We start from the raw sequence: 11236 nt of genomic DNA, 5'->3' as shown, positions 1-11236 counted from the left end.
CCTAGCACATGACTTGCTTGAGAAAGGTTGTTAACCCTTCCCCCTATACGATTCTTCCTCTTTTGTTGCTAGATGAACCCCCTGATTTGTCATCTCCTGTACACATAACAATACAAGCATTCAACACAACCAAATTGATATATACACATATATATATATATATGTGTGTGTGTGTGTGTGTGTATCCCCTGATAACAACCAAATTCAACAATGTATAACGTTAACACAACATGTCAACACAAATCATTCCCAACTCAACAATATAACTTCAACAATACAAAACTGAATGACTTATCCCTAATACACAACCTGCCAACAACATTTCAAAAACTCACATCCCATCGAAATTTCTCAAAAATTCCACAAATATCCACCAATTTCAACTAATTTCATCAACCCTGAACCCAATTTCAACTAATTTCATCAACCAACTTCCATAATTAATCAAATTAACATAAATAACCAATTTTATTTCTAGGTTCCATATTTCCAAACTCACCAAATTTCAAATTTACTTTGGAGAATGAAGTATGGCATCGACTATTAGGGAAGCAACGACTCTAAACCAAGGTCGGTCCTAAGATTTTGGAGGCCCTGTGCAAAACTCAAACAGAGACCCTTACATGGTCTAAAATTTTGGTTGGTATATTTTCTTTTACATTTTTTATTTTTTACTATGTATAAATTAATATAACGTCAAATAAGTAAATAAAAATGAAGTACAGTATGGTGTTTATGTACCTATATGGATTCTCTATGTTTTTGGTTCTCATCTCAAAAAAAATTATGTGTTAAACAAATCACTGGTTATGATATTAGTAACATCTTATAACAAATCTTTTTATTGCATTTTTGCTCATGCCCTAAAGTGAGGATGATTCTCACTGCCCCTCTCCTGTTGATTGTCATTAGAATAATTCAAATTTTGAGATTCATGTCTTAAACAATTAAACCAACTTAATATAACGGAGGTGTGTACTCTAATTTCTTTTGATATAGGGATGACTAAATGGTTTTCAAATTGAATGAAAATTAGATGATCTTTAAATAGTGACCAAAAGAATAAACGATTCTGATTATGACATGTATACTATTAAATGATGTCATATAAGAAGGGAGCTTATAAAGATTATATTAGACTTTTAAGAATTTTAATTTATTATGAAAGAAATTAAACTACAAATATTTAAAAGAAAAAAAAAATAGTGTAGCTCAAAAAGGTTGCTGCGCAAAAATTAACAAATATGTGCAAGTAGGGAGTCGAACTCATGCATCATGCCTAAAAACTCCGCTACGAAGATGATGTGAATTATTTCCATGCTTTTTTTATATATAGTATATTGTAGGTTTTTAGAATTGGGGGCCCCAAATCGAGGGCCCTGGGCAATCGCACACCATCAAGGCAGGCCCTGCTCTAAACCTAACTCAAATCAAGCAAGCACCATGTATTTCTGTGGAACCGACTGCTCACTCTCGAAACCAAACTCGCTTGAATTTCTAAACTTCTGTCTGAAACTGTAGTGAGGGCAGTGACGACAAGCACAACAAAACTTTGACTGGGTTTCAAACAATAACGAATTTTTCAAACAATGTGCAACTTTTCGACAGGAATGATGTTTGAGGGATGGTAGGAGATGGAAAGTTTTGGAGGAGAAGGCAAATTTAAGATGGTAACTGTTGATCTTAGGGGGAGGAGGGACAGTTTAAATTCCAAAAAAAATTGAATTTATGTTGGGTACTATTTTCAATAAGTGACGGGTCATTTTTAACCCAGTTTTACCCTAAGCTTATTTTAATGGATTGGTTTTCAATCATTCAAATTTCATCCAACGGCTCACTTCGATCCATTCGTGTGGTCCGCAAAGCTCGATCCGCACCTTAGAAATCACAAAAGGGAAAAGAAAAAAAGCATGACCCAATCTTGGTGGCCTTAATCGAGAAAAAAAACATTTTTCCAGTTGGAGGTTGAGGTCAAAGGTAGGGTGGTTGAGAGGGATAAGGAGGCAGTACTTAATGTTTCTATTGGAGACCCCGAGCAAAATGATTGTTTGATCTGGCCGCATAAACATAGGGGAAGATTCACAGTTAAATCGGGATATCCCCGACTCTTCGATTTGAATCGTCGAAGTTGTGTTTCACGGCCTTCTTCTTCTGTGGTGGTCAACTAGGGTGTTTGGAAGAGGTTATGGTCTTTGTCTCCCCCCCCCCCCCCCCCCCAAAAAAAAAATCAGGCCCTTTTTGTGGAGAGCAGTAAGTGGGGCCATTGCTACAAAATTGAATCTGTTTAAACATAGGTGCACTCCTAATCCTTTATGTCCCATTTGTCAATCTCAAGAGGAGTCTATTGAACATGTTTTGCTTCTATGCCCATGGGTGGATAGAGTTTGGTTTGGAAGTATTTTGGGTTTGAGGATTGATAAGGCTGCAATAACTTATTTTAAGTCGTGGCTTGATGGAGTGTGGTCCTCTCTCTCAGGGCATATTGAGGATATGCGAAAGGCTTTGTCCTATATTGCTTTAGAGTGTTGGTCAGTTTGGAAGGCAAGGTGGGATATGGTTTTCAATTCTAAACTTCATTCCCCTAGGAGGACTATCCATGCTGCTTCAATGGCGCTGTCTTTTTTCAATGAGGCTATTCTGGACAGGGGCACAATGCGAATCTCGACGGCTGAGATGTCTATTACCCGTATGTGGTCGTTGCCTCCTTTGGGTGTTTTTAAAGTTAACATGGATGCTAGCTGGCATGGTGTTGATGGAGGTGGTCATATTGGGGTGGTTATTAGGGACTCGACGTGCCGATGCTTGGCAGTGTGCAGGAAGCAGATCTGTGCAACTTCTGTGTTAATAACGGAGGCTTTAGGGATTTTGGAGGGATGCAGGACTGCTTTGAGATGGAGCTGTGAGGATGTTGTTGTTGAATCGGATTCGCGGAACCTCATTTCCTGGTTAAATGAGAACATTGAGTAGGGCAATTAGGAGGTTTTCCCGATTCTGTTAGAAATTTGTGGAGCAGGTAGGGCTTTCAAATCTTGTAGTTAGGCTTGGGTGCCAAGAACCTGCAATAGAGCGGCTGACTTTGTAGCGTCGCATGAGGGTGTGGAGATGAACGACATTGTCTGGATCGTAAGACCCCCATCTTCGTTTGTTCGTGTGCTAAACAAGGATAGCCTCCCTTGCCCTCCTCTTTAGATTTCTGTTAGGATGAAGATTAAGGTGACTTGGGGCTTGTTCCAAGTCTGTTTTCTACCTTCTTCTCATTGTGTAGTTCTTGTTGGTCTCTCTTAGCCTTTTGTTTCTTTTAGCTTTGGCCCTAGTAATGTTATTCCCAGTTTCTCAAAAAATAAAAATAAAAATAAAAAAATAACGTTTTGAGAAATGAAAAATACGTTGCCTTCTTTCAAGTTTGAATCCTCCACCATTCACTCACCATTCTCCATCTCCGTATCCCTCTCTGTGAATGGCGCTCTCTTCCAGATTTTGGCGCCTAAATCTCTTCCCAAAACCTTCACTTTCCCCCTTACAAACCACTCTCAAATCCCTAAAACCCCTCCGACAAAAACTTTGTCCAATCCTTTCACTTCCCATTTCTTCTTCTTCTTCTTCTTCTTCATTGAACTCCTCCAATTCCCTTTTCTCGACATCGAAAAATTCTGCCTTTTCGGAACCTCACAGTCGAACTCCATCTCCCCAAGATGATCTTATTGTTCTGGGAATCGAAACCAGCTGCGACGACACCGCCGCCGCTATCGTATGACTCTGATTTTGCTTCCTTTGGTGCTTTTTGTACTTGGTATTTGTTAATTTTGTGCTTTTTCTGATGGGTTTTGTTTTGTATTTTGTGGGTTTTATGAGTACAGGTGAGAGGCAATGGTGAAATCCTCAGCCAAGTTGTGTCTTCTCAGGTATGAACATTTTGTTCCTTGGATTTGGTTTGGGTAGTAAAATTGCAGAGTTCTGATGAACCATTAAAAAGAAGAAGAATTTGGCACAAATTAGTTTTGCACGTTTAGAGAGTGAGGAACCTAGTTACGCTTCAAATTTTTCCATACTGCAGGTCATGAATAATGTTCGAAAAGGGCGATTGAGTTATCTAATTTTTCCAGAGAAAACACAATGGAGATTTATGTAATGCAATCAAATGTACTTAAAGATTCATACTTTCATGACAAACAATCCGCAACTCTTAAATCATCCCCAATGGAGATTTATGGTGAATTTGGCAGAGAAAGAATGATCGTCTACTGTGCTGCTTTTCATATACCTACTTGTTAGAAAAAAGTGTGTTGTGGAAGAAATATGGTTCTAGGACAGTGCCACATACTACGTTCTTTTAATTACCAATATTCAATAATGACGATTCATTTTTAGTTTTTCTTTGTGGTACTTATATTGGATACGTTCATCTAATTTTGAGCCTTGGCCACATATGAAGGCAGATTTGCTTGCTCAATATGGAGGTGTTGCTCCAAAAATGGCAGAGGAAGCACATTTGCAGGTGATTGATAAGGTATAGCATCCTCCGTACTATCACCTTTAAACGCAGTATGATGTTCATATCTTATTTACATTTTCTACTTGAATGAGATTTTGTTATTTATGTTGAGCACCCACGTAATACACAAATAGGCTCGATATTTTGCAAACTTGCTGTGTCATTTGGATTGCTTATGCCATTTCAAAATGTCAGTTGTAATCTAGTCAAATGGTTCAAGGCTATCTCCTTTTTTTCTCGGTGATAATGTGGGCCTGAATTTGTGATTGTTGATTGTAGGTTGTGCAAGAAGCACTTGACAAAGCTAAGTTAACTGAGATGAATTTATCTGCAGTGGCGGTTACTATTGGTCCCGGTTTAGGCCTTTGTCTTCGTGGTAAATTGCATAGCAGCACTCTCTTTCTTTCCTCTTTTGCTTGGTGTTGCAAAATTTTCATACTACTGATGCCTTATGGTTGGGTTTGTGCTATGGAATTTCCAGGGCATAGGTTCGAGGAAAGTAGTAGATGTGATTTTTCTTTTTGGCAGTGATTTACCATTCAAAACTGGAAATGGGTTACATTGTCTTTATTATGCTCAGAAATGACCAGACTTGAATTCTTTCGTATCCTCAGAGCATATTAGCACTAATTTTGTATTCATGCAGTTGGTGTGCGGAAAGCTCGTGAAATTGCTGGTAGCTGTAACTTACCGATCATTGGTGTACATCACATGGAGGCTCATGCTCTTGTAGCCAGGTACGGAAATTTTGACTATCTATGCAATGCAAACTGGAATGTACAAACTCTCTCCCTCACTCATTTTTAGGGGCATAAAGTATGTGGTTGTTATATGCACTTAAAATATTGATCTGAGTTGCTCTTGTGCATACAATGAATTTCCTTTTCTTGATCTAGGTTAACGGAAAGAGAGTTGCAATTTCCTTTCATGGCCTTGCTTATTTCAGGTAAGAAAATATACACCTATCCCGCATTAGGTCTTTTTACTAATTCACTGGACTTTGCATCTACATTTTTAGACTACATGACTGTACCCTTTTCTTTTTGGAAAAATAAAATAAACATAAGAAACTGCATGAAAACACTCATATCCATCAGTTACTTCTGTGGTGTTTGCCGCCATACGTGCAAACTTAGTTTCCACAGGTTGCTAAATACCATTTATTAGTTGTTTTTTGTTCACTTAAAATCTAAAAGTTCTATATTGTTTGTTTTTGACAAAAATTTTTTGGTGGTTTAGCTATGTCTTATTGTCTTATCGATTAAGTTGAAGAAAAATTTATTTGAGTGTTTTCTTTGGAGGGAGGTTTTGAGTTTCGGTGTTGTGGATAAGTTCAGAAGTCAGCACTGCAAAAAAGTGAGTGAGTGAGACAACTACAAGAAAAATTATGAAAAAGTGAGTGAGACTACAAGAAAAAAACGAAACACTGTATTTGTATGTTAGGGAACATTTGTATTTTTTGGAAGCATTAGTGTGGTTTCTGTAAAACTTGAATTGTCATTAGTTTATAAATAAATGAATTGTTTTGTAATTTCCTCACGGTGCAGTTTGGCTGTTAAGCTAGTATCTTGCTTTTATTTCTTGTATTTCTATCTAAATTTGGATTTCTGCTTTGATAAGAGATGACACTTATGACTTCCCAGACAATTTAAAGTTGTAGACTCAATCAAAGTTTTTGGTGCTGTATGACATTTGATTTGGGCTGTCATAATTGTTTAACAATCTTGGTGTCTGTCTTTAGGAGGACATAATCTACTCATCCTTGCTCGTGATCTTGGTCAGTATGTACAACTTGGCACCACAATAGACGATGCAATTGGCGAGGCATATGACAAGACTGCAAAATGGCTTGGCCTTGACTTGAGGAGAAGTGGTGGGCCAGCTATTGAAGAGCTTGCTCGTGAGGGTGATGCCAAATCAGTCAAATTCTCGGTAAGTTTATTTCAAGACATTCTCTTTTCCACCTTTGGCTGAATGTATATACTGGTTCTACTTAAGAAGTCTATTACAGATGACTGAGATTTCTGCGATGTGAAATTGTATTCTAAGCCTGGTACTCATTTGTTTCTAGACCCCAATGAAACAACACAAAGATTGCAACTTCTCGTACGCTGGTCTGAAGACTCAAGTGAGACTGGCAATTGAATCTAAAAATATGTATGTATAATCTGTTGATATACATTATTATCATTGATTCTTGGTTGCTGCCAGTACTAACTGTACTTTTTTGTGCAGTGATTTATGGTCTGCTAGCTTAGCTATTAACTTTTACCCACCCAACTTTCCTATGTTATGCAGTAATACTACAATTCCTCTTTCCTCAGCAAGTAGCGAAGATAGAAGGATTCGAGCTGATATTGCTGCTTCTTTTCAGGTGACTGGATGTATATTTGTCGGTTATCTTATTTTGATCAAATACTGCATTATTCAGTTTTCGGCGTTAATTATCTCTCCAATTTCTATCTTCACATTAAGATTGTCTGATGCATGCAGCGAGTCGCGGTGTTACATCTAGAGGAAAGGTGTGAGCGAGCAATTGAATGGGCCCTGAAAATTGAACCTTCTGTAAAACATTTGGTGCGTAAACTGCAGCCTTTGATTTTGTATTCTTGAACCCACCACATGATAATGGGCACCTCCTCGTTATGATGGTATTCCTGAATATTGCTGATCATGGATCCCTCCTTATGTTCTTCCTATGCAGGTTGTCTCCGGAGGCGTTGCATCAAATCAATATGTTCGGTCTCGCCTTGATCAGGTTGTCAAGAAAAATAGCTTACAACTAGTCTGTCCTCCTCCCTGCCTTTGTACTGACAACGGTAATTCCTTTTCTCTAGTTTCGGCTCAACTTATGGATGAAGCTAACTTTCCTTTGATAAAAGAGTATCATAGCATTTTAACCATCAGTAAATGACATGACGTTATTATAAGTGTTAAAAGAAATTGTACCCATAGTTGGCCATCACGAAATTAATGTGGAAAAAATCTCTAGTTTTCCGTCTTTACAAATAATTTTTTTTTGGAGCCTTTCCTATGTTGCTTGTCAGACAAGGTGGTCGTCGCCTGTCATTTAAGACTGATACCTTAAACTTCAGCTAAAAAAAGACTGATACCTGAGTTTTAACCTTGGCAGGTGTAATGGTGGCTTGGACTGGCATTGAGAACTTTCGTATGGGAAGATTTGATCCACCACCACCTGCAGATGAACCTGAAGATATTGTGGTTTGTATGAAAACTTTGATTACATATTATTGCTTTTCAATCAATTTTTTTATTTTCATGTTTATTGTAAGCGTTATTAATTATTTTGCTTCATCAATCAGTACGAATTGCGGCCAAGGTGGCCATTGGGGGAGGAATATGCTGAGGGTAGAAGTGAAGCTCGCTCAATAAGAACGGCCCGCATGCATCCTTCTCTGACGTCTATGATCCAAGAATCTTTGCAACAGCAACTGTAGTCTTCGTGTTCTGAATCTGCAGCCACTTCATGGCGCTCCACAGTTCAACCCATCCTACAACTCAAATTGATGTTTAGATGATAGTATGGTTGACTCGAACTGAACCACCTATCTAACAGTGAACGGAAGATTGATCACAAGTGCGGCTCTAGCTAAACGACTGGCCATTGACATCAAGAAAATGTCCTGTAATGTTCGTGATGCCCCTTAAATATGGTTTAAAAATCCTTGCAGGAGAGGAGCTTCTTACATTGCCCATGTAATATAACATCGGTTGTATTAAACTACTGAGCTAGGTCCGCCATTTTGCAAGTGAGATTTTTCTCTGAAGAGTTATGCCGTACCTGTATGGTTTGTGACTCTGTGGAAGCAGAATACGATTATTTTGTTTTGTTCATTCACTTGAATAATATTTGATATCAGAATTACTTTGGCCAATGACCATACTTGGAGATGAGTTCAAGAAAACAAAGACAAAGATGTGAAGGAGAAATAAGAATGAATATTAGTGCTTTAAAATACTCACCTCAAGGCGCACCTAGGCTGCCTTGGAGACTGGGCAGTTGGCTTGCTACTTTTGTTTTGTGGGAGCCGTCAAAGGACTTGACTAGGCGCATCGGGGCGTGCTTAGGTCTTGAGCCGTGTCTTATGGTGTTTTGAGGTGGCCGAAATCTTGCTTGAAATTTGCTGGGGACCCCAAAGTCGAAGGCTGGCTTTGTTGCAGCAGTTGCCCTCTGCTTTTTCTTTAATTGCAGTGGCGGTATCTACACGAAGAAGACAACCACGCAAAAAAGAAAAGGACTTTAGTTTTTATTTTTTGTAGACTTGGCTCTAAACGACTTAGGTCTTGAACCACGTCTTAGGGTGTTTTGAGGTGGTCGAAATCTTGCTTGAAATTTGCTGGGGACCCCGAAGTCGAAGTCTGGTTCTGTTGCAGCAGTTGCCTTTTGCTTTTTCTTTAATTGCAGTGGCGGCATCTACACGAAGAAGACGACCACACAGAAAAGAAAAGGATTTTAGTTTTTATTTTTTGTAGACTTGGCTCAAAACGACGTCGTTTTGGCCAAGTCTTTTATTTTTTTTTAATGACTTGGCCCAAACGACGTCGTTTTGGCCAAGTTTAATTTTATTTAAAAAAAACAATTATAACCCCAACCCTCTTCTTCCCCATCCCAATACCCGATTCCCATCTTCCCATTCACAGTTCACCCAATCACATCACCAATTCCACAATTCCCCAATTCCTCAAATCCTAAATTCTCAAACCCAAGAAGGTTCCATTAGTCGAACCCTGCCAGATGTATCTATCATCATCAGAATCAATAAGTCCAGCAGGGATCCCAATAATCTCTTCCACAATATCCTTAGGTAGCACCTCTCTCAGCTTGTTAACATTCCTGGAAAGTTAAAATAAAATTTCAAACCGAAAGTGAGAAGAAAAATAGAAGTCTTTGTTGGAAGATTAGTCACACCTGGAGTAAGATTGATACTTGAAGAAAAAAAGACAGGGTTTCATGCAAGTTGCACGATTGAAATGGACGTCTAGGAAGGAAAAAGTAATGTAGGCCAAAAATCCCGAAAAAGGTAGATAACAGGAGGAATGCTTACCGATTAGTTGGCGTTTGTCAACCACTAGAGCAAGTAAGAGAACCTACAGTGAATGCACTTAAAAAACCGCAGATTTTGACCTAATTGATCCCATATATCAATTTTACCCCAATCTCATACTTCAATTTGTTTCAAAATTGTCCACACCACCACATTTTGTTTCAAAATTCAAGTAAGATTTGTAGTATTCTAGTCTCAATTTGGTCTTGATTGCTTGTTTGATTGTTGATTAATTATTTTACAAAGTATTATATGATATAATTATATATACATTCTATATTAAAATATTTAGGTCTCATGAGTGAGGCTTCGCCTCACACTTAGCCGAGACTATTCATGGAACGCCTCGTCTATGCCTCTGTCTTTTAAAACATTGATGAATATACAACGTGTTTTTTGTAACAAGAGCTAAAACTGACAATAGAAAAAGTATTATATCTCACAATTGATGTACATCAATTCACTTGTTTGAATTAATATACGTAGAAATTCAAAACTACTCCGTGTGAAACAAAACACATGGAATTTACAGGCCCACCACCACCATCCCACAACCACCTTGAACTCGGAACCACCAATGTCGCTATTGCTGCTACAGCTTTGCCATCATTATCATCACCACTTTCTGCATCATAACAACCAGTACTTTGCTTATCGTTGCCACCTCCACCTCCACCTCCACACACTATCATCATCACCAGAACCACCACCATCACCCTACAACTTTGCTTAGTGAAAAAAATTCATTTTCAATTAAAAGTATTTCTTTAGTGCCTTTTATTGTCGATATAGTTACCCTTTTGTAACCAATTTTTAATATAACTATCTATTTATACCAAGAGTTAAAAAAATAAATTGTTGCGAACACAATTCATAAAATTCGATCCTAAAGTCACGCACTTTTTTTCTTTTTTTTTTTTTGAAAAAACGATATTAGGATGGGGAGTGGGTTAAGTCTCACAATTTGTTAGCAATAATGTAGTTCAAATTTGTAGTTGGTGAGAATCAAACCTAAAACCTCTCAATTACAAATGAAGAGAAATACCACTAAACCGTAATAGCAAGTGACAAAAAATAATCCTAAAATCACGCACTTGAGTAAAGATAAATATTATTAGAACACATTCATATGAATGCGTAGAGTGAATTAGCAGTCACCAAAATTTCCCTCCACATTACCACCATACAAACACATTGAAAACCTCTGTTCCTCTGTTTCTTCTACGTTTATAGAATGGAAGTGGGAAGGTTACCAATCTCAACGTCACAGAGAGTAAACTGATATCAGCAGGCTACACCACCCTTGCTGCCCTCTCTTCTCTCTCCCCCTTCGCCCTTCGACCTTGCTAGAGGTAATCCTCTCTCCGCCGTCAAATTTCTCTGAACCTTTTCAGTTGGGTTTTGTGTCAAATCAACAGCTTATGGGCGTGCCCGCCAACTGTTCAACGTAATTACTCTTTGAGCTCTGACCACACTACTGCTTCATACTTTCGAGAGATTTTTCCAAGTACTGGATATTCAAGCGATATTTTTAGGTATGCTCGGGAGACCAAATTTATAGGGAAAATTTGTAAACTAAATGATATGGAATTTGATTATTGAATTTGTAAACACGAATTTTCCTGCGATGAAACGAGATAAGAACACGTGTACAAAATAATATTTTGTATTAATGATT

At 38.1% G+C, this 11236-nt stretch overlaps 2 protein-coding genes across 3 annotated transcripts; both read left to right on the top strand.

Moving 5' to 3' along the window:
• The first annotated feature begins 2607 nt into the window (after positions 1-2607).
• LOC137747911 (uncharacterized) lies at positions 2608-2967 on the top strand. The gene has a single exon (XM_068488036.1). It carries the CDS (start codon positions 2608-2610, stop codon positions 2965-2967), a length of 360 nt encoding a protein of 119 aa, XP_068344137.1.
• Positions 2968-3362: 395 nt separating this feature from the next.
• Positions 3363-8375, top strand: LOC137748298 (probable tRNA N6-adenosine threonylcarbamoyltransferase, mitochondrial). Of its 2 annotated transcripts, none has more exons than XM_068488430.1 (13): positions 3363-3748; positions 3858-3902; positions 4433-4507; positions 4772-4868; positions 5139-5229; positions 5389-5438; positions 6234-6424; positions 6564-6649; positions 6791-6866; positions 6986-7069; positions 7197-7311; positions 7626-7714; positions 7816-8375. In XM_068488430.1, exons 1-13 carry the CDS (start codon positions 3458-3460, stop codon positions 7948-7950), a joined length of 1425 nt encoding a protein of 474 aa, XP_068344531.1. In that variant the 5' UTR covers positions 3363-3457; the 3' UTR covers positions 7951-8375. The 2 variants fall into 2 exon arrangements, with proteins under 2 accessions (XP_068344531.1, XP_068344532.1); XM_068488431.1 differs by having other exon boundaries at positions 7626-7718.
• The last annotated feature ends 2861 nt before the right edge of the window (positions 8376-11236 follow it).

This window comes from Pyrus communis, chromosome 10 (assembly GCF_963583255.1).
Source record: "Pyrus communis chromosome 10, drPyrComm1.1, whole genome shotgun sequence".
NCBI classification, from domain to species: domain Eukaryota; kingdom Viridiplantae; phylum Streptophyta; class Magnoliopsida; order Rosales; family Rosaceae; genus Pyrus; species Pyrus communis.
Note: the sequence above shows the minus strand (reverse complement) of the source record. Positions and strands in the feature narration are given on the sequence as shown.

Bases quoted from the DNA above. Each gene is read 5' to 3' on its own strand.
- LOC137747911 (XM_068488036.1), top strand. From the start codon at position 2,608: ATGGCGCTGTCTTTTTTCAATGAGGCTATTCTGGACAGGGGCACAATG.
- LOC137748298 (XM_068488430.1), top strand. From the start codon at position 3,458: ATGGCGCTCTCTTCCAGATTTTGGCGCCTAAATCTCTTCCCAAAACCT. The intron at 4,508-4,771 runs GTATAGCATCCT...TGTTGATTGTAG, and splicing joins ATTTGCAGGTGATTGATAAG to GTTGTGCAAGAAGCACTTGA. The intron at 5,230-5,388 runs GTACGGAAATTT...TTCTTGATCTAG, and splicing joins GCTCATGCTCTTGTAGCCAG to GTTAACGGAAAGAGAGTTGC.